The sequence below is a fragment of the Carassius auratus genome, chromosome 17, assembly GCF_003368295.1.
Source record: "Carassius auratus strain Wakin chromosome 17, ASM336829v1, whole genome shotgun sequence".
Lineage (NCBI taxonomy): Eukaryota > Metazoa > Chordata > Actinopteri > Cypriniformes > Cyprinidae > Carassius > Carassius auratus.
Window position 1 is genome coordinate 14,144,708 of NC_039259.1, and position 26,715 is coordinate 14,171,422.

The window sequence follows — 26,715 nt, forward strand, 5'->3', positions numbered from 1 at the left end:
GGGATGGACGGCCCGGCATCCTGGCCCGTCGGCCGTGTATACGGGTGCGGTTCCCATCCGGATCGCGGGTCCGGCAGCTCACGTCTTGGTGGCGCGGGAGTCCCTCAACGCACCCTTCCTGGACCCACGAGGACACCAGTGTGCATGCACGGGGAAGAGACCGGTCTCCTGAGGAGAGGCGCGTTGGGCTTTTAAACAGCGGCGGTAATGAGGCTCCACTTCCTTCAGGTGTGCCCCATCACACGCCGCCAGCCCTGACTCGTCCAGCGCCCCTCCTCTCACACACCCACTCCAGTCGGGAGCCTGGTGAAGGGCGGCGATTTAGGACGGGGTGCCGGTGATAATCAGGGAGGAGGCAGCTGACTCGTCACATTCCCCCTCCCAAGCGACATCCCCGTCATCAGGGCGCCGCCCACACGGGAGTGCTACCATCCTCAACCAGGCTCCAAACGGTCGGAGTGGGCGGGGTTTCCTCTCCGGGCGGTCCTCCCTCTCGCAGCGCACCAGAACAGGGACAGAGAAACCGGGTTTTAGTGACAGCCTCAACCAACCACAGGGTAAAATGACAATGGAAAAGTCACTTACCCCTTGTGTGGCTGGGAGGCTGTCCCCAGTTTTCCTCCGTCCCAGTCTGGGTTCTCACGAACGTTTGCAAGCGAGAGGGAGTGACGTCACCAGACGTTTCCCAACTGCGCTGTCTAGGCTCCGCCTGCCCGCATTCTCCACCAGTGTCACGGGAGGAGCACAAGACAGACACAGTGGGCGTGGCGTCAGGCCTCGGAGAGGCTTTTATTAACAGAAATCATAAAACAAAGGGAATAAAAGTGGCCAAAAGGGGGAAAGTGTCCAAAATAACAGGGAATCTGGTGTCCTCGTCGTGCTGCGGGATTTGTGTAGGTCGGGCAGTGTTCATCAAGGAAGGGTCCAGGCAAGGGGCGGAGTCCGGCGGCCGCACGCGCTCCCCTCCTTGGTCCGGGGCGCGAGGGGCGGCGGCTTCTCCTAGCGGCCGCGTCTCTCTCGTTGGCCGCGGCGCTGGTAGGGGATGGACGGCCCGGCATCCTGGCCCGTCGGCCGTGTATACGGGTGCGGTTCCCATCCGGATCGCGGGTCCGGCAGCTCACGTCTTGGTGGCGCGGGAGTCCCTCAACGCACCCTTCCTGGACCCACGAGGACACCAGTGTGCATGCACGGGGAAGAGACCGGTCTCCTGAGGAGAGGCGCGTTGGGCTTTTAAACAGCGGCGGTAATGAGGCTCCACTTCCTTCAGGTGTGCCCCATCACACGCCGCCAGCCCTGACTCGTCCAGCGCCCCTCCTCTCACACACCCACTCCAGTCGGGAGCCTGGTGAAGGGCGGCGATTTAGGACGGGGTGCCGGTGATAATCAGGGAGGAGGCAGCTGACTCGTCACAATATATATATATATATATATATGTGTGTGTGTGTGTGTGTGTGTGTGTGTGTGTGTACTGTCTCTTTAATTCAAGCAACACATGCCAACTTGTGTGCTAATGAAAAAAATAAGTAATTTTGACACTAGAAACCAAAGGCTGATAGAACTTGATAGAAAATGCTTCCCCAAAAACTAGAAAAATAGATACTGAACAGCTGTTTCTATAAAGCAAGATTAAGAGACTAAAAGTGTAAAAAAACTTGAGTGGAACAGTAAAAAAAGATAGAAAAAGAAAATTCTTATAAAACATAGTAAAACAAATGACTGCACCATTATTAGGCTTAAGCCAAGATGCTGGTACAGGTTTATGTAAAACAGAAACTTAAATAGTGCGAGTATTATAAAGCATTTAGCTGTTTAAAATGACATTCTTTTTCATTTGCCAGGTAAATCTGACACTGCATGACACATTAAATGGCCAACTCATCTTTCTTCAGTCTTAAATCTCTTTCTGAGAGAATTCGTGGCAGATGGAAACGTTTGTGCTTAACAGAACAGCTTTGCCCTTCGTTTCTTGTAAAGATAAATGCTAAAGGTGTCGTCATTGTGCCAGTTCTCTTTTCTCATTTACATTGAAATATATTCTTTAACAATGATTAGTGTCATTTACTGTACATAATTGATAAATGCATAAAACGCATATTTGTATTCTAAACCTATTTGATTATTAGTTCAATAAATAGCATTTTCTTGCATTCCACAGACACATTCAACCACATTATGTACAGCGAGTGCATTAAAAATAAAAGCATTGGATAAATGAAGTAGTTTTGGACATTAAAAGGGTCATATAATGTGATACATTGGTTCATAGAGAATACAGTGTGCACAATACAGTATGTAAAGCCTGACTGAATTCGGGTCTGATAATAATCAATAATGAGTCAATGAGTGTTCACAGTAAAGAGAAGAAAATAATATTTTATGAAATTAAATTATAATTAAGTTTTTGGGGAGTTGCTTGCAGCACATGACATCTTACTTATAACAATATAACATTTAAATTCTATTATGAAATTACTTACATTTCGGGAGAATCCTCAATAAAAATGAGGATCATGTCTTTGCTCTCATTTTTTATTCAACTAAAATGACAGGGTTGCACCAAAATCAAAACATTAAGATGTTTTGAAGCTGGATGAAAATGAATGCATTCTTGGATATGTCTGAGGATAAACATATTTCCAACTCAATTCTGCCTTTATTTTTGTAATACAGTAAAATTATTTCAGCAGTTTCCTAAATTCACTCTTTAAATCAGAGAGCCCTTATATTGCTACTTATATCCCCAAATTTTTGACAAAAAACTTTGAGGTAAATATTATATAAAGCACAAAGAACAGCACTAGCAGGATGCGTTTACTCATTCTATAAGCACATGCGATGTGTCTACGCTTTCTCTGCACTAAAATGTCACTATTTGTGACAATGCACATGATATTATGCATGTACTCACCGTTACATGTGGCTCTTTTTCATATAGCTTATTAGAGGCTTGTAAAAGTATTCAATGTCTTGCATGCCTTATTTAACTGATAATACTGACCTATTAATATATCAGTCGGGCTCTACCTGTGGATGGAATTCATTCATTTGTTTTCTCTCTCAACAGTCTAGTATAATTCTGAGTGCTAAAGGTTTTAATTAATATTGCTGCACAAGTATTCTTTGCAAAAGGACCAAAAGATGCTTTAAAGGAAACATTCAGCCACAAATAAAAATGTACTCAAAATGTACTCAACCTCAGAGTGATATGAGTTTGTTTCTTCATCGGAACAGATTTGGAGATTTCTAGCATTACATCACTTGCTCACTAATGAATACTCTGCAGTGAATGGGTGCCGTCAGAACGAGAGTCCAAACAGCTGATAAAAACATCACAGTAATTCACAAGTAAAAGGGTTTTAAAACGTCTTAACGATGGATTTGTTTTCTCACAAATGCCTTTTTGCTTCACAAAACGTGTGGAATACTTTTGAATCATGACATTTTTCTGACGGCACCCATTTACTACAGATGATCCACTGGTGAGCCATTTATCGAATGCTAAATTTCTCCAAATCGGTTTCAATAAAGAAACAAACTCATCTACATATTGGATGACCTGAGGATGAGAAAATGTTCAGAAAATGTTCATTTTTGGTGAATTATTCCTTTAAAACATTTCATCCAGAACCGCTATACAGGAAAAAACAGCTACATACAGAGATCTAAATATACACGGCTCAGTATAATGAGGATGTGGCATTAGCTATGCCACCATAAAGGGCAGAAATGCACACCATACCTTAATGGTGTGAAAAGCACATGGCCTTTAATCAACCACAAAATCAAAGAGGTGGATGTTGAACATCCTCAGAAAATTTGACTGGTGGCCAGTCTGGTTATAACAGTCAAAATAAAGCAATAAAAAAAAAAAAAAAAACAAGAGGACCATTCTTTAGCTCTAATTTCCTCCAAAGTCCTTCAAAAGACATCCTGACCTTTTAAGGGTTTTTTTCCTGCCTGTTGGTGCCCCCTGTGGTCAGTTATGGTCATTGCATGGTCAGCCAGATCCAGCAGGCCCAAACAATCTGTTTGAACTGAAGTAGGTACACAGCCAGTGCCGTCTGCAGCTCTTCGCATGCACGCTGGGGTCTCCGGCGGTCCGTGCAGTACAGTGCCAGACCCAGCGCAGACAGAAGCAGGAACAGGCAAGTGAGCAGGGCCAGGTGCAAACGGCTCTGGGGAGTGTCATAGACTGGAACACAAAATTTGAAATGCTAAAACAGTGTAAAGCAGAGCCATATGACATGCAGAAAAAAAAAAAAAAACATATTTAGCATAGCCACAAATTAAGAATTTGTTAATTTTCACAGCAATTAAAAAGTAGTTATTGCAATTTGTTAATTCACTCTTTATATATAATTTTATTTTCCCCTACATCTCTTGTGCAGGGCTTCGAAGTTTCTTTAAATATGCTCTATTTTTTTTTTTTTTTTATATATAGTTTTTATTCCTTTTATACTTAAATTTGCACATTCACAGGTAATTTTCTTCTGGTTATACATGCATTATATACCTCAATGTAATATTTAATAGGCAAAGGCAAACAAACTGTAGTTCCATTCATGTAAACTTATGAAACCACAGAAATGGGCTACTTATACATGCTCAGGCTGTTCTGAGTCCCAGCTTTCATGCAAGAAAATCATGCATCTTTTCATGCATTTTTAGAGACCCACCACATTTCTTATCTACTTACCTCCTAAACAGTCATAGTATGGAATGTCTGGAAACCCAACATAACAGGTAAGAATGGTTTAGATTTGAGATAAAGTCAAAATCACATTTATCACTCCACAAAATCCAGGCATTTCAATAGTAATCCACATCGCATGAGGGCTAAAGTTCAAATTGGTCAAGCTGATTTCGCTTCACTGAGAAACAGAATGCTGCTTGGTTTATAAGCCTCTACAACAAAGACAACTGACAAAAGAGCTTTGCTTGTGAAATTCCTCTAATGTGACCGCACTTAAATCTTTGGAGACATAGAAACACATGAGGTTTTGCAATAAGGCCTTTCGAAATAAGCTCTTGAGAGAAAGACAAACTGTGCATCTAAACAAACTACACTGGCGACCCTGAATAACTACCTTCCTAAAATTGTATTTCTTGTTTCATTAACATAACAGTGTTGTTGGCACAGATTGAACACTACCTAATTTGCATGCATAATTAATTTGGGAAGTAAATCACTTGGGTATGTTTGTGCATCCCTTCTTTTCTTTTTCAAAACGAGGGGATTCATTAACCGCAGACCTCAATGGAAACAATATTTTACAACCCACTTCAACATGTTTAATTTACTTGACTATTTTTAAGTGCCAGCTCTTAATAATGCAGGGATCCACTTTAGAGAACAGTTCAAAGAGTCTCTGGAGATTTTAGGGATTGCTAGAGCAGGTTGGTTTGAACTCACCATGAACAGTGATCTCCGGCTCTCTGAAGCGAACCCGCCTCTCGGTTTTCCGCTTGCGTGATGAGTCTGACTCCACATTGCTCACGTTGGACCTTTTCAGAATAGAGGTGGGCAGTTTTTCATTTATGACCTGAAATCAGAAAAGACAAAACTACTGACTTCCAGAATGCATGTAAAAAAAGAAAATGTCAGAATGATACAAATCTTCTATATCAAAATGAAGAAAAAATAAAAATCTGATAATACTGGTTACTCCAGGTTGTAAAATGTCATTTGGTGCAACTCATAAAATTTCTCAATTATTTACTTTAAAAAACTAATACATTTAAATGTACTAATATAAACCCATAAAGGCAAAGAGTACTGTACATTTCTAAGACATTAGTTTTTTGTTTATCTTTATCACGATGTCATTGGCTGCAGTATTACCTTTGTGTTAGGAGTTTCCTGTTGTATGTATGGCTCTTTTCTGTGTCGCAGCTCCGAGTGTCTGTCTTTATGGCTATGAGAGATGCTACTCAGAGCGTCGCTGAATGACTCGGTGGCTGAGAACCTTTTGGAAAGAGTCGACACACACTCTCCCAATGAATCTGGAAAATAAAAAGCACTTCACAAACTGCAAAACAACATATTTGACATCACATCAGCAAAAAGCAACATGCATATTTGTTTCTAGTCGGACCAGTTTGCATGACGAAACTCGTTTAGCAGAGAATAATTTAGCATTGAAGCTATGACACAGTGGCACGCAGGTGATATGTTGTGGCGAAAGCATTTTCTCCCAGAAAGCTGACTCTGCAGCTGAGTTTGACGTTCATGACACATTGCTGCGCTATACAATACATTTTTCATCGTCCATGCAAAAGGCAATAGGGAAGATGCAGAACGACCCGTCCCTCCAGAAACTAGCAAGGCATTTCTGCTTACAAAAATGCCCTGGCCTCAAACTGTCAAAGACACGACATGGCTTTTCTGCCTGAGATCTAAAACACCATCAGCTGCAGACAGAAAGTGCATTCTTGGAATAAATGTTTACTCATTCAGGCGATTTAGCTCTGCAGGTTTTTTTTTTTTTTTACTGCACAGTATGTACAGTAGATGTAGTACAATTTCTTACATTCTCAAAAGGGGAAAATAGAAGCTGCTTTCACTAGAACGTGGATATTTTACTATGGCAATCAAATAACTTTACTTAGAATGTAAAAGACTGTTGGGTTGTATGGGCCTAGAGTGTACAGTAAAGTAGGTATGTTTGTATAAGCTTTGGTTCTGGTTCTGTTTGGTATGGTTCTGTAAATAGCCACTACTGTCAAAAGAAATATAAAGAATACTTTAACCAAAAATGTACATTTTCTGAAAATGTACCATCCAAAATATAGATTAGTTTGTTTTTCGAACAGAAGAGATTTAGAGAAATTTGGTACTGTAATACATGACTTGCCCACCAATGGATCCTCAGCACTGAATGGGTGCCGTCAAAACAGAGAGAGTCCAAACAGCTGATAAAAACATCACAATAATCCACATTTAATCCACACGACTTTTGCAACACCTTGTAAAGATGTCTTGAAGTATTTGATTTGTATAAACGCATCTTCGCTCTACAAGCCATTAACCAACGGACTGCAGTGTTGTGGATTACTTGTGGTTGACTGTAATGTTTTATCAGCTGTTTGGACTCTCATGGCACCCACTCACTTTAGAGGATCAACTGGTGAGCAAGTGATGTAATGCTAAATTTCTCCAAATCTGTTCCAATGAAGAAACAAATTCAACTGTATCTTGGATGGCCTGATGGTTAGTAATTTTTTTTACCATTCTTTTAAACATTTAAAGAAGAATCCAAAACCATTTACTGTATAATAATTTTACAGCATTAACAAAATTTGTAGTATACAAATATGAAGGATTTTCTCAAAGATTTAGCTTCAAAGGATAGTTTACCCAAAATAGAAAATTCTCGCTATCATATTGTCCCAAACTCTTAACACAAATTAAAATATTTCTGAGGAAATCCGAGAGCTTTCTGACCCGGCATAGACAGCAAGAGAACTACAACATTCAAGGTTCAGAAAGGAAGTAAGGACATTGTTAAAATAGTCCAGGTGGCTTTAGTAGATCAACCGTAATTTTACAAAGCTACAAAAAAAAAATTTGTGTGCAAAGAAAACATAAATAAGGACTTAATTCAACAATTGGAACGACATGAGGGTAAGTAATTCAAGTTTTTGGGTGAACTGTCCCTTTTTAAGGTACAATTTTATAAGCACAATTAGCCTTCTGTAACTGATGTACTGTAATGTTTTGACAAATCATGTTTTAGTGCCAATTTGATACTGAAGACATTTCCAATACTTGTATATTCTGTTTTGCCGATCTCTGCATAGACAGTGGCCAGCAGCTCCAGACTCCGGGCTGTGATGGGGTGATCGTTACCAAAAGCCTTCTGGTGGATTTTAGTGGCCTAAATGAAGAAAAAAAAAATTATATATACATATTGTATAGATTAGAGAAGTGAGATTACTATAACAAAAAAATAAATAAATAAATAAAACACAATGTACATACCTTGCCACTGTATTCTAATGCAAGGTGGGGTCTGAAAGCAATGGAGAGTGACACAAATGTTAGAAATTAGGGCCCAAAATGGTTATTTAGCATCCGTAAACATTTTCTTGAAATACAATTTTATGTTATTACAAATTAAATGTTTAAAAAAAGAAAATCACAACTGATATTATCTCTAGAGGTCACTCTGTGGGATACAATATTCCTTTCGGGTAGGGGTGCTCCGATCACGATCGGCCGATGGTTAATGCGTATCTCGTCAGTAAAGCCGGTTTTCTAATCAGCCGTTAATTCCATCAGGTGCGTGATTTCACATAGAGCAGCTGTTACTACACAGTGCCGTTTTTAATATTGAAGATGCGCAAATCCACTTTTTATTTTCGGCGTTTTTTTGGTGCATCTTCTCAGTTAACAACGGCTCTGTGTAGTAACAGCTGCTCTATGTGAAATCATGCACCTGATGGAATTAAACGCTGATTAGAGAACCGGCTTTACTGACGAGATGCGCATTAACCATCGTCCGATCGTGATCGGATCACCCCTACTTTCGGGTTGTTTCATGCATACACAATGTGTAGTGTACATCCATAGTGCCCTAAACACATGGAAACCCACAAGAGAATGTGTCTGTCTGGGAGAGAGATTCATGTACATGTTATCTATCATTGATCAGCAAATCTATATCATTGATTACGCCCTCAGGACTCGGTTGACCTTTTCCTATTTCCACAGTCATAAAGAGTGAGAGAATAAGAGTGTATTTGCAGACCGGGTCTAGTATAGTATCACATATTTCAACATAATAAACTAGACGGATCATTAATATTGACGTGTTCTGTGAGCAACAGAGTAACAGTCCATCTAATGGAATATATAAAAGGAGATCAAAGCAAAACCCATAATACTTCATAACACTAGTCAGTACAGTAAAACATGTTAGGACATAACTATCAGCTTAGAATTAAGTTTATTTGCTTATCAAAACTTATTACAGCAGATGGGTGGATGTAAAAGGAAGTGGGGATGAGAGAGAGTCTGTTAGACAAACACTTGACATTCACTGGATCTCTCACCCGCTGTAAAACCTTATATAACTACTCTCTTGACACTGGAGAAAGCCTTGACAGAGAGCACTGTCCCCTTGTCTGAATTCAAAAAGGAATACTAGCATACTGCTAACTGTTAATTAAATGCATTAATTAATTAAAAATATATATTATTCTTTTTTAATCCAGTTTTGAGTAAAAATATATCACTTCATCATAGTGGCAATGGAAGGCCAGGATGTTGCATTGTGGGATACAGTATACAGCATGCTCTTGTTCATACAGATTAATGTTGCATACTATACCCTTGTGAAAAGGAAGAGCACTTAATTATTTTGGACATGCTTTTGTAGTGCACTAAAAAATATTAAAAGTATTATTTAAAAAAAACTGTTTGCATATATATTAATATAAATAAAAGGACACACAATGAGAGTACACAGAGAGCACAGTTTCATAACTAAGTGCACTCTGCAATAATGCCAAATCAAAAAGTCTAATTTAAAGTACATTTTAAATCATTTTAATAGTATTTTGTTGTACTTTAAATAAGTACATTTATTTTGATATGTTGAACATGTAAAGTACTTGATTATTATTGACATTTTACTGTATTATCTATAATTTAATTTTATATTATATCTAAATGTAATATATTTTTATATGCTAAATTTCAACTTCATAATTATAAATACATTTACAGTTAGGTCCATATCTGCTCTGTATGCAACCACAACAGAATTACAAATAAAACGATCATGATGAAATTGAAGTGCAGACTTTACGCTTTAATTCAAGGGGTTCAACAAAAATATTAAATAAAATGCTAAGCAATTACAGCCATTTTGATGCACAGTCCCCCCATTTTTCATGGGCTCAAATGTAATTGGCCAAATAAATATAATCATAAATAAAATTTCATTTGGAATATTTTGTTGAGAATCCTTTGCAGGTATTGATTTACTTTAGTCTGGAATTAATGAACATGGATGCTTTTCCAGGCCTTTACTGCAGCTGACTTCCGTTGTTGTTTGTGTGTTAGTCTTTCTGTCTTTAGTTTAGTTTAGTGAAATTTACATTACATTCACATTTATTCATTTAGCAGACACTTTTATCCAAAGTGACTTACAGATGAAGACAGTGGAAGCAATCAAAAACAACAAAAAGAGCAATGATATATAAGTGCTATAACAAGTCTAAGTTAGGTTAACACAGTACACGTAGCATGGGATTTTAACTAATATAATAAATAAAAAGAAAACAGATAGAATAAAAAAATAAATAAAAGAATAGAGCAAGCTACTTAGAGGTCTTTACACACACACACACACACACACACACACACACACACATATACAATTGCATAACAAATGAAAAGAAAATAGAATACAAAAAGATTAGAAAGGTAGTTAGATTTTTTAAAGAATAGAACTAGAATAGTGAGTGTTAAAGTTAGAGGGTCAAATAAAGATGGAAGAGATGTGTTTTAAGCAGATTCTTGAAGATGGCTTAGGACTCAGCTGCTCTGATTGAGTTGGGGAGTTCATTCCACCAGAAGGGAATATTTAATTTAAAAGTCTGTAAAAGTGACTTTGTGCTTCTTTGGGATGGCACAATCAAGCGACGTTCACTTGCAGAACGCAAGCTTCTAGAGGGCACATAAGTCTGAAGTAACGAATTTAGGTAAATGGGTGCAGAGCCAGTGGTAGTTTTGTAGGCAAACATCAATGCCTTGAGTTTCATGCGAGCAACTATTGGAAGCCAGTGCAAATTGATAAACAGAGGTGTGACATGTATTCTTTTTGGCTCATTAAAAATGAATCTTGCTACCGCGTTCTGGATTAATTGTAAAGGTTTGATAGAATTGGCTGGAAGACCTGCCAAAAGAGCATTGCAATAGTCCAGCCTGGACAGAACAAGAGCTTGAACAAGGAGTTGTGCAGCATGTTCAGAAAGAAAGGGCTTGATCTTCTTGATGTTGAATAAAGCAAATCTGCAGGATCAGACAGTTTTATCAATGTGGTCTGAGAAAGTCAGCTGATCATCAATCACAACTCCAAGGCTTCTAGCTGTTTTTGAAGGAGTTATGGTTGATGTGCCTAACTTGATGGTGGAATTGTGATGGAACGATGGGTTTGCTGGAATCACAAGCAGTTCTGTCTTGGCAAGGTTGAGTTGAAGGTGATGGTCCATCATCCAGGAAGAAATGTCAGTTAGACAAGCTGAGATGCGAATAGCTACTGTCGGATCATCAGGATGGAATGAGAGGCAGAGTTGAGTGTCATCAGCATAGCAGTGGTATGAAAAGCCATGTTTTTGAATGACAGAACCTAATGATGCCATGTAGACAGAGAAGAGAAGTGGTCCAAGAACTGAGCCCTGAGGCACCCTAGTAGTTAGATGTTGAGACTTGGACACCTCACCTCTCCAAGATACTTTGAAGGACCTATCTGATAGGTAAGACTCAAACCACTGAAGTGTTGTTCCTGAGATGCCTTTCGCCAGTAGCGGTGATAGGAGGATCTGGTGGTTAACCGTGTCAAAAGCAGCGGACAGATCAAGCAGGATAAATACTTAAGATTTGGATTCTGCTCTTGCCAGTCTTAGAGCTTCAACAACTGAGAGCAAGGCCGTAGTGAAATACATGGTCAATCAGGTTGAGATGAGGAAATTGACTTGGCCATTGCAGAATATTCCACTTTTTGCTTTTGCTGTATGTTTTGGATCATCGACCATTCGTCTTTTTATCGTGCTTGTCCGTTTCACTTTATATGGAGACGGAGAGATGTGGTTGTGGGTTCACAAAACAGCTTCCAAATGCAAATGGCACACTTAGAATCAACTCCAACCCTTTTACCTGCTTAATAGATGTATAATGAAAGAATAGCCCACACCTTTCCATGAAACAGCTTTTGAGTCAATTGTCCAATTACTAATGGTCCCTTGAAAAAGAGTGGAGGTACATATTAAAAAGCTGTAATTCATTTAATCAGGCATATAATGGTAACTTGAATATGTTTTGGTCAGCTGCTAAAATAATAAAAATTGTGCCTGTGTCCAAATTAAAGATTAAAGAAGCCCTACATCTTAGTTGCCACAAATGGCTGTCAATACTTTCAGTAGTTTAACAATATTTCAAAATAGAAGTAATTACACAGAAGTAAAAACACAATTATATATATATAAAAAAAACAATTCCGCTAATTGCCTTTAAATTAAAATGTAGACTATAATACATTTTATCATTCATTGCAATTAACAGGCAGTGCTGTAAGTGTCTGAAAACATTAGATTCACAATGTTAATTTTTTTAAAGTATAGCATTTCCATAATAAGTATTATAAAAAAAAGAATGCTAAAATTTACATGGACTGTGTGCAGTTTGCATACTGTATAAATAGCACGAGGAGTAAATATGCCCTACTCCTGTAAGTCATCACATGGTAAACACATGACTCATAGGGTTCAGTACATATGAGCATCTGTTACAGAAGCCCTAGGCTATGTGTAAAGGAAATACAGACGAATTTAAATAACAAAGACATGCACGAAGAACTACTCCGGCACCAAAGAGGAGCAAACAATGTGCGCCCTTCATCAAAAATCCTCTGACTCACAGTCAATAGCATGATTATTCATGTAGATTCTGTTCTTCTAAGTCTATTTTAACTACATTTACAGATAGTATTGGGAAGTGGTTGTTTAAAAAAAAAAAAAAAAATAGAGCACATAGGCATTAAGCTCCATTTGATCCCTCTGGCCTGCACCTTTGCTTTATTTAAGCACAGATACAGAAAGCCACAGACATAGCCCACCTCAGTCAGGCTCTCTGAGGCATGCGGATCCATTACTGCACCCGTCACAACAAATCCGGGCACACGTGTGCTGTTATTGGAAATGTGCCGCCCGTGCCATAGATATGGCATTCTCTCCTTTTTGGCTGGAACTCCTGGCATGTGTGTGAAGAACGCTGCTATTTGGATGGATGACAGTTTCCCCTTGTATATTGACAAATTTCCTAGGGATTTGGGATGGAAATTTTTCCTCATGTGATCATTTAGCACTACATTATCTTGAATGCATCATTGTTTGGTAAAATTATTTGTATTGTACATTATTTAGCTTTTTTTTTTTATATAGGATGTGCATTTATTATTGAATCATTCACATTCTCTTAATGTTCTGAATGTCATGTTTTTATACTCTTCCGCACTTCTTTCTTGAATGTCCAAAGCATGTTTTCAAAGCCAATACATATGTCAGCATGGTTATTATGGTTCTGCTTTAATTAATAATGACTAGGTGTTGGTTTGCACTGTTTTGGATTGTCCTCAGAGGACATTTGATCGGACACAACATGGCAAAGCTCTCAGCTACAAGAGCATTTCCTGCCCAGACACTGAAAGATTCAAGAGGCAGAACCACTTCCTATTCACTCCATAGGGCTGCAATTTTGTCTCATTATTAAAGGTCCCGTTCTTCGTGATCCCATGTTTTAAACTTTAGTTAGTGTGTAATGTTGTTGTTAGAGTATAAATAATATCTATAAAATTCTAAAGCTCAAAGTTCAGTGTCAAGCGAGATTTTAACAGAATTCGCCTCCAAAAAACGACCCGTTTGGACTACATCCCTCTAGACTACATTCCTGCAGTAATGAAGTCACTAAAACAGTTTTTTGACTAACCTCCGCCCACATGAATACACAAAAAGTGGGCGTGGCCTTGTCCGACGGAGAAGAAGAAGAGCTGCGTTTGTGTTTGTCGCCATGTCGTCGAAAAGCTGTTATTTTCATCTTGGAGTCCAATCATCCTTGTTTGGGCTTCCCAGAGACGCTGTACTTGGAGATTAATGGTTACAATTAATGTTTAACTCGGTTCCCGAAAATTATAATCCACATGTAAAACTATGTGCAGCACATTTTGCTGAGGACAGCTTCCTCAATCTCAATCGGTAACTAGATGGTAGGGCTGTGCAAAAAAATCTAACGCGATTTTCATGCGCATCTCGTCAGTAAAGGCGTTCTGTGATCATAAGTACATCTCCAGCACGTGCGTTCAGATCAGGATTGCCAGGTTTTCAAAACAAATCCTGCCCACTTGCTTCTCAAAACTAGTCCAAAACTAGCCCAATCGCGTTTCCAGGAGGGCAACATGCACTCAGCTGCTGTCGAATCGCAGCACAGGAACCGCTGGCACAATCAGAACTCGTCACGTATTTCTGAAGGAGGGACTTCATAGAACAAGGAAGTCATCAGCCCGTTTTTATGACCGTGAAAACAGCGGTATACAGATAGGTGAATTGTGTGAAAAATACTGTATTTTTTACACGCGAAACATATTGCACACTGTAAACAATCAAAGCTTAAAAAAAAAACACAAAAAATTTGACCTTTAACAGAACTTTAAAAATAAATGTATTATGTATTATGTGTTATGGCACGATTTGTTCATTCATGATTATTTATTGTAAAAGTAGTAGTAAGGAGGAAGGGATGATGGAGCTACAAGCTACCATCAGAGCTGAGGCATTCATAACAGCGATCTGTTGCGTCACATCAAAGAGCGTCAAAACGCCATTTATTATTTGAATTTTCGGAAAAATTAGAATGATTCGTTTGGTACATATGCATACCGAATCTATCTATCTATCTATCTATCTATCTATCTATCTATCTATCTATCTATCTATCTATCTATCTATCTATCTATCTATCTATCTATCTATCTATCTATCTATCTATCTATCTATCTATCTATCTACCTATCTATCCATCCATCATTCTAAGAAATAATGGTAATAATATTATGCCAAAACACTTATAAGGTTTTCTGTTCAATAATTTCATTCTGTTATTTATTTATTCATTATAATATCAGAACAGTTGATCAGAACTGTTTTCAGGACACTTTTTAAGCTTTATTCCCCTCTAAATATGAATATGATTTCTTACTAACAAAGTCATGTAGTCCAACTAACAGGTCAATAAATAAGTGTCATGTCATTGACCCTTTAGATGATATTATTTCATAATTGGAGACATAATGAGGTTATGTGAGCTGGCTTAATATTTTGGGTGTTTTTAAGCTGAAATACCTACGACTTCAACCATGACTGCTGTCCGACTTGACCGGCAGACCTTGAAGATCTACTCTGTTCAGGTTTCAACAGTAACTCAATCCAAAGAGTTTAAGGGATTACATACAAATGGTGTGGATACCCCCTCAATTCATTGTCCTGTGAAACAATATCTTATTGGGGCAGCAATAAAACAATCTCGTTCTCATTCAAGTTTAATGTCATGCTCTCTCCTGCGGCACCAGCAAGCTGTCTCTTTGCCTGGGACAATCAGGTTAAATGCTTTAAGTCCCCAACCAGTGCCAACTGGGGGTCATAAATGTCCTCAAGCGTATGTGCTAGTGGCCTTACAAAAGAACGCCTCATACCCCGGAGGAAAGAGGACACCTCACTCAGAGTGTCCCAGTAACATTTGAAACCTTGAGACTCACATAACACAAGTCACCTTTCTCTTCCTCTCTCCCAATGGGTGCTCACTTAACTCAGTATAATAGGGGACTCTTAATGCAGCATAAATTAAATGTTATTTAAATCCCAAAATATTAACTGCACTTCAATAACATACATATATATGAATGAAGACATATGTGTGTATTTTTAAGGGCCAAATCAAATAGATGATCTAAGACATACAGGTCTGGAAACAACTAATATACATGTATACACTGTGTATATACTGTATATATTAGTGCCGTGAAACAATTAATTGTGATTAATCGCTTCCAAAATAAAAGATTTTGCTCACATAATATGTATATATATGTGTATATTAAAAAATATGCTATGTGTATATGTTAAATATATTTAGATATAATGTAAATTATATGAATATACTGTATACATGTAAACAAAAACCACATAAATATTTTCAAAACATATACTGTATGTGTGTGCTTTTATTTATACATAATAAACACAGTACACACACACATATTTTGTAAACCAAAACTTTTATTTTGGATGCGATTAATCACGATTAATTGTTTCACGGCCCTAATATATACAGTATATATATACATACACACACACACACACACACACACACACACACACCATATATATTAAGTTTTTAAGTCAAATCAGAATATGCTAGAATATGACATAATGGAATGTTATTTGAATTGTATGTAGGTAAACTGTATATATTTCAATATTCAATTCAAATTAAATAAGTTATATTAAATTTACAAGGTATTATATTTAGATTATAATATTTATATATTTTTATAGTACTCAAAGGGTCAAATTAGGTAGAAATTCTGCCCATACAAAAAAAAAAAAAAACTCTGGTTACTCTGGATAATACCAAATGAAACAATTCACTTAAGAAATGCAGATAAACGTTCTTTTTTGGCATTTGTTTATATTTAAAGAAAAGTTACTACAGAAGCAGTCAAGTATTTCTTGAGTGAGACATAAACAAGACATTTAAGTGTGGACAGTCACCACAAATAAAATGACGAAGTATTAATTCTGTGCCAAATTGTATAAGACTGATTGAATGCATCTTCTGAAGTCATGCAACTAGACTATTAGTGGTCACTAAATTCCCTCTATTAATACACATGCTTCACAGAAATTACTCTTACTTACTAGATTTGGCTTGCCAATTTTGTCACAATTATTCTGCTGAAAACTATTTTCAATCTGTGAATATATAGAGTCATTTTCACAGTCAGTTTAGTCTCCTACCTTTTGCTCATGATGCAGAGATGAGCCAGTCTCTCAAGATCCTGGGCCTGTGAAGCCTGTTCTGATAACTCCTCTTGAGACAGACATCCTGATGTTCCCAATGTTCCTTCTTCCTGAGACCCTGATTCACACAAAGTCTGTCAGAAACCTCACAGAGACTCACACGTACAGAGGCAACAAGACGGTGACAAGAGTGAAAAAGACAGAGAGGGAGGAAAGGAGGGAGGGAGGGAGGGTGTGAGAGGAGAGACGTCTGATCACTGCCAACACACCCACAGATTCAAATGTTCTTACAAGGAAATGAGACGTATAAAAAAACAGAAGCTTAGGAAGACCAGCTGGAACCAGCAGCTTTGACCATTCAAAGACAATTGCAAGAAAATTGCTAAACGGTTATATTGTCTGCCTGACTACCAACGAAGACCTGACGTTTTTTGTTTTTCTTTTCTGAAATCTAGCTTAATAAAGAGCAATTCCTTTCCAATTTTCATTTTGTTCTGAACTAGCATGACTTTCTTTCTTCAACCAAACACAAAAAGTGATGTTTTGGAAAAATGTACTGGCCATTCTTCCATTATCGAAATTCTCTGAAGTTACAAGAAGAAAAGCAAATTCCAAATCTTCTGAAGTCTAACAATCATTCTGTGTGAGGAAGAGACAGAAACTGATGCCACTGTCACTGAAATCGCGACATCCGCTATACACTAGTTCTCCCTGGAACACTCATGTGAGTGCCAGAAATAGTCATGTCTGATGCATGAATGAATGGTTCCTCTCAGTCATATCTTTGTCTCCTCTTGTGTTCCATGAAAAAAAAGTCACATGGGTTTGCAGTGACATAAGGGCAAGTGACTTCCAGTCACACTTTATTTCAAGGTCAAATTCTTGCTATTAGCAAACCCTTAACTATGACTTTTTCCTCAATGAACTCCTATTCTGCTCCTTATTACTAGTTAGTAGTTGTTACGTTTGGGTATTGAGTATCATTACGGATGTAGGAAATGGTCAAGCAGAATGTGTGCTTTAAAAATACTGCATATATGTTAATAATAGGCATGCTAATAAGCAATATTTAATAGTGAGAATTGGTGCCTATACTGAAGTGTTACCAAACTTTCAATGCAAAGTTGAGTTCAACTTCTGTCATGTAAACTTCCAATGTAAGGTCTCAAATGTCACCGTAACTGGAACATTCCTTACTCATTCCTACTCAAAACATTGCAGAAGTTGGAAGAGGTGAGTGCAGCACTCAAGCACATCCTTCTAGTGAATGTTTACATAGAAAAACAATGGCAAATAGGCAGAATGGGATTCAAAACCACAATCTGTGTGAACTGCCCTTAAGAAACACACAAAGCTAAACAAGATTCAAGAATCTGTTGAATATTGCAGACACCATATCACGACATATACAGAAATCTTCAGTTTGGTGTATACTAAGGCCATGATGGAAACTGAGCATGGTTAAGGCCAGAGGTAGGAAATCAAAGCAGCATGGGCTCAAAACGCTGAATCATGCAACGTTTCCAGGGTACTCATCATCTCTTTAATGAGGTAATGTATAGCGTGGTCATATATCTCCCTAGGCTCCTGTGCTTTCTGCCCATGCTAGAGATCTATGCTGTCTCAGCAGCATGCAGACAGCCAGGGGAATGGCAGACATCCACTATATGGAAGGAGATCGATGGGTTTCCTTCATCCATAAATACTGGTGCATCTCAGGGCAAATAAAGTTAAACCTCTGTTAAAAATATTACTGCTCTCTGAAAGGACCTTGGGGCAGGCTTGGGTATCGAGTATCGATTGGAACCAGGACTAGGTTTGCGATTTTCCGGAATCGTTCAAAAGTTTAAATTTCGATTCCTAGTATCAATTCCTAGTCCGCCGACCGGAAGAAGAAGAAACCACTGAACACCAACAAAGAAGCGCGTTGAACATGGATAGCGTGCGTCGGTGGTCCTAAATGTGGTTTCACTTTCCTAAACAGATCGAAATCGAAATGGTTAGCTAGATCATTTAAAATATCCTAAACTTTTTTTTACCCTGCCTTTTAAAAGAATCAGAATCGAAATTCAAACGATACCCAACCCTACCTAGGGGACAGGTTTTTTGGAACAAGAACAGTGTTTTGTGGAACAAGGCTTCAACATTTGCTATTCAATTGCTGCAAACTTTTGTCAAGGAACTAAAGTTTGGAATGGACAGAGATGCTTTTTAGTATGCCGACTTCATTGATATATCAGTAGATAACTGGGTCTCATTCACTAATAATTTTGTGGATTATTTAGTTATTTGTATGCATATTGCAGACTAATTAACCATATGCATGAAAGTAACCTTCTAAACCTTGTTCTAATTATAAAGAATTTGCAACTGTTATATAGAGAAATTGCAACGTATAATGCTTATGATAGACCTAAATCATCACATTATTAACCCCCAGGAGTCATGGATGGATGCAATTTTTCTCAACTTCCCATTCACTGCCATTATAAAGCTTGGGAGAGCCAGGACAATTTTTTATATAACTCCATTTGTATTCATCTGAAAAAAGAAAAATAAATAAATATTGGAGTAAATAATTGGCTAATTTTATTTTTTGGGTGAACTATTGCTTTAAACATGATTACTACACTGTACCTTTCACATTTTCTACTCTTTTTACTGGCAAACATACCTAACAAATTTAACTCAATGCCATTTTATGCCATTTGCGAAGCCCTTTAAACTGAACATTTATGTCCCCTTCTCATTGGAATTTTGCTTAACGGCTGTTTGTTCGCTGAACAGATTTTTAAAACACTAGGCATCGGACACTTACAGACTTTGTAAATATTGACAGAGGAAAGCTGGGCATCATACACTACACAACTGAGGACTGCACACTACCAGACTACTGTACAATAAAATCGTACAGAAATGTGTGCCTTGTTGCTAGGAGACACATTACAAATGAAAACAACGTGTGTTCTAAATTCGGCTGAAAAATTCAAACATGATCAATATCATCCGACTGAACCTAAATATGATGGTCAGAGTCTATGACAAATACACTTTGCGGTTTTCTATTAAATCTGTAAGCTCGAATCTGCAGATTGGATCTGTCTTTCAGCAACTAGCATCAACTTCTCCAGACAGTAAATCGGGCAAAAACTGGGGCAAAAAAACTTGTAGTGTATTCTTAAGTGTGTAAGTGTAAGCTTAAGATGACAGAATACTCTAGACTACTTCACAGGGTACTTACAGTCAACTGGAATGCACCTACTTATCTTTATGACTAAGCCATTGAATCAATCACTGAACCGATTTGTTCATAAACACAGACTCATTCTGGAATTAAAGATCAGTACTGTTTTACTAGATTGTTTCAGATTTGGATTTGTTTGGAGCTTTTTCACTGACTGAGCAAAAATACACAAAATAACAGAAATGTAGGTTCTGTCACGACAACTCTCGCATAGTAATGTACATGACTGGTTAATGTGTTAGTAGTCAAATAATGGGGAGATAATCGAAATCGAATCGGTCTGAAAAAATTAATCGTTAGATTAATTGATGCATCGAAAAAATAATCGCTAGATTAATCGTTTAAAAAATAATCGTTTATCCCAGCCCTACTGCTGCCGCACATTTAACACATATAAAATAACCTTATATAGCATACATGAATCACCCTATAACTGATCTATACAGGTGGAGCTGGGGAGGGTGGAGGGTTTCTGAAGGGCACTGCAACTGCTACAGCAAGCACTAGTCCAGTATTTGAATGGTGAGTAGCAAGCTGCTGATACAAAAAGAACCAATCAGCTGTGTCAGGTGGTGATTGAGTTTGACCTATGGGACTGTGCCATCTAGAGTTTCATACCAGAGCACTCGATTTACACACTATTAACTTTCTTGCACCAGTGTATAAAAGCAGATGTATAAAACACACTCTCCAAATCATGCTGCTGTTCTGAATGTCTTGTTTGTGTGATGTTGCCAAGTACATTATTGTACACAGCTATGATGAGAATGTCTACATATTATGATATGTTCTAATCAAACAGTCACATCTCCACTCATTAGCACCATAAAAGAAGCATTAAAGTAAACCCATAAAAAGTGGACTTGCCTGTGCTGGCCTGCAGAGAGGTGAGCTCGATCAATGCCACTTCGTAGAACATCTTCTCCGCCTGAATAAACTGTAGAGCTTTCCCATCTGATTTTATACGGGTGAAGGATTAGACACGCTTGTCACCAGGAATAGTCTCCTGTTATGATCGCACACATCACCCAATTACTCAAGCTCAGTGAAATCCTGATATGTTCAGCTGCTAGTATCACAAAAGACAATAAAAAACACTGTTGTCCACTGAACCTTTAATGTATCGCCTAAACAGTCAAACAAAAAAAGCACTATTCTAGCTCAAATACTGTTTGATACTGTGATTGGTTGGTGACACGTTCTCTTTTTAGCTCTATAGAAAGACACAAAGCTTGTAGCTGTTCTATAAATAGTGACTAAAGAGTTTGTTTAGTGTTTTCAAAGGCATGCAATTACAATCTCAGTGTAAGAAGATAATATTTGCTCTTAACAAGTGTTGTTCCAAAAATCTGACCAGCAAGGAAAACGTTCTTAAAATAGCCATGTATGACCTCGATAACGGCAGGATTTGTTATTTGTATGGGCAGGAACTTGCTGATGTTTCTATTTTGGTATCACAAAGTACAGCTGGGCCTGTTGTTAGAATGTGAAACGTGACAAATATGCTTTAGCTACTTTTTATTAAACAAGAAAACAAAAAGTCTGATGACAGAAGTAATGATGCTTAAAAATCCGCTTTGCGTCACAGGAATAAATTACTTTTTTTAAATATATAAAAGTATAATAATTTTTCAGAATATTACAGATTTTACGGTATTTTTGCAGCCTTGGTGAACATAAGAGACTTCTTGCAAAAACAAGAAAAAACAAAAAGAAAGTCTTACCGACCCCAAACTGTTGAACCATAGTGAACTGTACATTGCCTAATGATTTTTTCCTTCTTTTATGTTACAGTATGTAGATTGTCTTTTTTTTCTGTTAGTTTGCATTGTTCGATCTAGTGTGCATCTCATTGTAGGCAGTGCTAAGTTACAGTCTGACGTCCCTCTTAAAATGATCTTTTCCACGAATGAGCAGCATGTTCCCAGGTGTCCCAGGGAATATTTTTAGATCCCAGCTGGCTGAGGAACATCTGAATTTGCTGACTAACAGCACAATAATAAAAACAGCATAGATAAATCTATTTGTGGTGCATGTGATGCTAACCCCTGAATTAGCTGTGGAGGAGATACTAGGTACAAATGTATTCTGTATTGATTTTGTAATAAATTTTGCTGTTCATTTAGCATCCGCTTAAAAGCCTGTGTCCCAATGCTATATCTTTTTAAAATACTGTATAATATACAGTATATATTCCGTCAGTGCCATTCACTGAGATACTATTATAGTTGTTTTTATTTTGATTAAAGTTAGTTAATAAATAATAAATGTTGCCTTGGCAATAAAACAAGTCAAGTTTTTATACATTTATTCTATTTAATTTTATGTTTATTTAACTTTTTTAAGCAACATATCTTTTATGGTATAAGTTCTAGTTTAACTTGAATAACCCTGTGGTAAGTATTTTATATGTAGATTAAATTGAGTTTTATATTTTAAATGCAATATTATATATTAAATACCCTAATATTGTTTTTTGCAGTTACAGTATGTACTATGTATTTTCAACCAGCTGATCCCGGGGTGATTTTTAGTGTATACATCAATATTTTATTATCTAACAAACTCATATATATATATATATATATATATATATATATATATATATATATATATATATATATAATTTCTTTCTTTTTTTATTCCCTGTCAACAGTATGACTCAATTATTTTAGTCAATTATGCAGCTTCAAATCTCAGATACGCAGCACAGCAATCTAAAGAGCAGCATCTAAAACAAAGTTGTGCATGCTAGCTTTAGTAAAACAGAATGCTCGGCAATCCCTCTTAGTGCATTGCATTGGCAAAGCAGATGTGTGCATTAATAATCACTATACTAGCTTTGGTGCTTTAGAGGAAAAATGCATGCAGCGCTTTATCAACATAGAAATGTAATGGCTGTGTCCTTCTGCTTGGCATGTATATATCCATCTACCTCAGCATGCCTGTGAAAGCAATTTCTACATTTGTGTCCCTCGTTGATCTTGCCGGCTCAGAAGTGTCAATCACAGTATGATCACAGCTATTGTACTGACTTTCAGTCAGAAAATGAGTACAGGATGAATATTTTGTTCCTTTCATCTTCTTCTTAAGCAAAGAACTCAATCCATCTGACATACATACATGTAATTGAAGAGATATGAGAGCCTGGTATCATAAAATATATGTTTTTAAGTGGGTTTTATATAATAACTGAGCTCACGGTTCTCTACAATGAGTGCTATGGAGAAAGAACATACACTATATTTAGCAAGTTTGTAGCTGATGTTGATATGATGCATTTATTTATTTATTTTGAAATAAATAAATAAATAAATAAATCTATATATATATATATATATATATATATATATATATATATATATATATATATATATATATATATATTTAAATATTACAACCATTTAACATACATTTTTTCCAATGTAATGCATGTTAAAATTTATGTTATTTATTTTTTTAACTAAACTAAAATCTTACTGACTGTTAATTTGTATATCAATGATTTCATATTTCTCAAGTTGACTGTGGTTGGTCACTTGGCATGTCAATCAAATGCTCTTTTCCTGTGTACATACAGTATGTGGCCGACTCTGCCAAAATAAGATGCAATGTGGAACAAAACAGTCTTCATGAAAAAAATAATTGCCACAGCAAGTAAGTTTATGGATTTTCACCTTACTTTACCCTTCTTCCTTTAACTGATACATAGGCTATGCATTAGCACTGGGCCATGTTGTCCTGAAGGATAAGAGAAGGGCAGAACATTCAAGATAAAATCCTCGCTAACCTTTGATTTCACAGCTTTCATTTATCCGGGGCTCCCCAAATCACCTATTCCAACGTCCCTTGTTGTGCACTGATAAAACAGAGTAATGTTTTGCATGTAATTAAATAGCTTATTCCATTAAAAGATAAAATCTACATCAATTATTTCGGTTTTATGTAATTACACAGAGATCGCCACTATTTACTAGCACACTGGTTAAGACCAGCGCAAATATGGTGAAACCAATTCACATGTACAGTATTGTAATTGGATTTTAATTGGAAAAGAGTTCATGAATGCTCTTGGTTAATGAATTAGGTCACGTAAATGACCCGTTTGAGTTGAAATTGCTAGCCTTGAGCCCGTTTAAACTCTATGCTTTAGTAATTGAGAGGCCACGGGTTTAAGAGGGAATGTATGTCACGTAACACTAGCCTGGATGTTAAAGGCTGTCCGTAGATGAATAATGACAGCGGCGCTCATGCTGGCTCTGTGCAGGTTAATTAGCTGTGATGCTCTTTCAGCTAACATACGATAAGTGCCCACAAATCCTCTTAGGAAAAAGACCCACTCAAAATGATTCAGCTGAAAAGGCCCTGCGATAACACAACACAACGTCTTTGCACAAACAATATCAAATGTCAAACTGAATGCGAAATGCATATTTGTGCAGATAAAATAAAGATTTGTTATTTTATGTTCCTTACACAATTTAGAGTGAGAAGCTGAGCTGATACTTTATTGAAAAGGATACAGTTCTTGTCATCGATGTAGAGTTCAGCGATCTGTATGGAGGAATAAAAAAGAGAGAATATTGTTAATTCAAACCTCAAGTGCATCATATCTCCTCAATTTCTTATTCCCATATTGCGTCCTAAATGTCATGTTTTTGATGGTGGTTGTTCACTCGGTCTCACTCGAAAAGTAACACACTAGTTCTTATAACTTTCTGTATTGCAAAATGCCTCAGATGAAATATTACAGTTAATGTTAGCGATAAATATTAGCAAATTCAAGTATTATATTTTGTAAGGTCAGAATAAACTCTGTCTGGCTAATGTCATACCACACATTCCAGCACTCTTGTGTAAGAGCCACTGTTTATATTCTGGACACTGCCTGGGACCCTTGTGAATTTCTGAGAGTTTAACAGAGAAACCAAGGATCATTAAACAGGGCTGAGTTTTTTTATCTGATGGACTGTCAGTCTGTGATTAGAAGTGAACACATAAGAAAAAAAAAAACTAAACAAAACAAGTATTAGAAGTGGACATTATAAGATAAACTGCCCTGATGTTTCAAGTAAACACATGATGGAAACCAAATGGTTATAGCTTGCAACACAACGATAAACACAAGATGCTTAAGACCACCTTCAAGCACATCTATCTCCTGCTGTGCACAGGAAAACAAGTGTGAACACACTCTTTGCATAGGAGAGTGTGTGTTTGCAGTGTCGGCTCATACGCTGTCATGAATGTTTCAGTATGCATTTGCCAGTGTAAAATATGCATTGACTGATGGCTAGTTTTAGGTTAGTGTGCCATCGAATCATTAAAAATGACATGCAAGAGAATTAGTTTTGCATGCAAACGAATGCATTAGTTGTGCATTCTGTTCAATTCTAGAGATTCTATTGATTTGCAAATGTAACGCCCGTTTAAATGGGTTCTATCCCACAATGCACCATGAGTCATGACAGAGCTCCATCCTGCAGGGCTCACCTGATGCAGGCAGTTGGGAAGCGAGTGGAAGCTCTGCACATGTGTGAGTCCCAGCAGGCAGCTCAAAAAGCAGTGCAGAGCAGCTTGTGAGTCTCCTTCCTGCTGGAGCTGCCTGCCCAGTTCAAACAAACCCTCTCGGCTCCCGTTCAGCATCCCGTGTTCGGGATGGCCCGCCAGAGAGACCTGCCGCGCGCGTTCACGTGCCAGACACCCGCTGCTGCGCTTAAGTCTCCCCCCATCTGAACTGCGGCTCGGGCATGGAGAAACAGTCCGGAGGCATGGAGCGGAAAACACGCAGATATCGGTCGCTGCAACCTCAAAACAGGAGCAGATTACGGCTTCTTCTCTCCCTAGGATCCGCGAGAGTCACGGTCAGGGGTGCGTGGGAGGGAGAAGAGAGGATTGTGGAGACGGTACCACGCAGCGCCGCCCACGCACGCACAGAGCAGAGGAGGAAGTCAGGAGTTGAGAGGATTTGTCGATTGAGTGACGCTGCTCGCAGCCAATTGTGGTACAGCAGTAGAGCTAGATGGTGGACTATTGGAGCTTGTTTCCGCCACAAAAAAAAAAAGGTAATTGCGACTTTTTGTCATAATTGAGACTTTTCACGTAATTGTGAGTTATAAAGTCAAAATTGCAAGATAAGAACTATCGAACAGTCCCCCCACCCCCCAAGAATTGCATGATTTAAACACACGATTAAAGGTTCTAAAGATAAAACTTGCAATTCTGTCTTTTTTTCCTCGCAATTGCGAATTTATATCTTGCAATTATTACTTTAGAACACAAGTCAGAATTGTGAATTACTTTTTATTTTTTTGATCAGTAGTGGAAACAGGCTTACATAGTGGACCCTTTTGCTCGGTTTTAAAGGAATTTCGGTTCTTTGATTTAGATTAGTAGTGAGAAAGAAATATATTTCATATTCTGAGAGAATAAAGAGTTCAACCAAAAATGAAAATTTGCTGGCAATTTTATTGGCAATTTATTGGCAACATGGCAATTTTAATGTGTTTGGCACACATATAACATACATGTACGTGAAATTACCCTATAGCAGATCTATACAGGTGGAGCTGGGGAAGGTGGAGGATTTATTCTTATTGGCTGCTTATGTGAAAAGAAACCAATCAGCTGTACCATGTGAAAACAAACAAACAAATTATTACATTATATTTTTG

At 37.7% G+C, this 26,715-nt stretch overlaps 1 protein-coding gene across 2 annotated transcripts; it reads right to left on the bottom strand.

The window, feature by feature from the left end:
* Positions 1–1,877: 1,877 nt before the first annotated feature.
* LOC113117337 (uncharacterized) lies at positions 1,878–26,067 on the bottom strand. Of its 2 annotated transcripts, XM_026285947.1 has the most exons (10): positions 25,535–26,065; positions 24,565–24,595; positions 20,909–20,995; positions 16,795–16,915; positions 7,982–8,012; positions 7,769–7,877; positions 5,843–6,003; positions 5,414–5,543; positions 4,697–4,723; positions 1,878–4,192 (listed from the first exon to the last, which is right to left on the bottom strand). In XM_026285947.1, exons 1-10 carry the CDS (start codon positions 25,685–25,687, stop codon positions 3,987–3,989), a joined length of 1,056 nt encoding a protein of 351 aa, XP_026141732.1. In that variant the 5' UTR covers positions 25,688–26,065; the 3' UTR covers positions 1,878–3,986. The 2 variants fall into 2 exon arrangements, with proteins under 2 accessions (XP_026141732.1, XP_026141733.1); XM_026285948.1 differs by lacking the exon at positions 4,697–4,723 and having other exon boundaries at positions 25,535–26,067.
* Between the last annotated feature and the right edge of the window lie 648 nt (positions 26,068–26,715).

Coding starts and splice junctions, on each gene's coding strand:
- LOC113117337 (XM_026285947.1), bottom strand. CDS start 25,687: ATGCTGAACGGGAGCCGAGAGGGTTTGTTTGAACTGGGCAGGCAGCTC. Junction 8,013..16,794: donor CTCTGCATCATGAGCAAAAG/GTAGGAGACTAA, acceptor CATTGCTTTCAG/ACCCCACCTTGCATTAGAAT. Junction 6,004..7,768: donor CGGCAAAACAGAATATACAA/GTATTGGAAATG, acceptor TTTATTTTCCAG/ATTCATTGGGAGAGTGTGTG.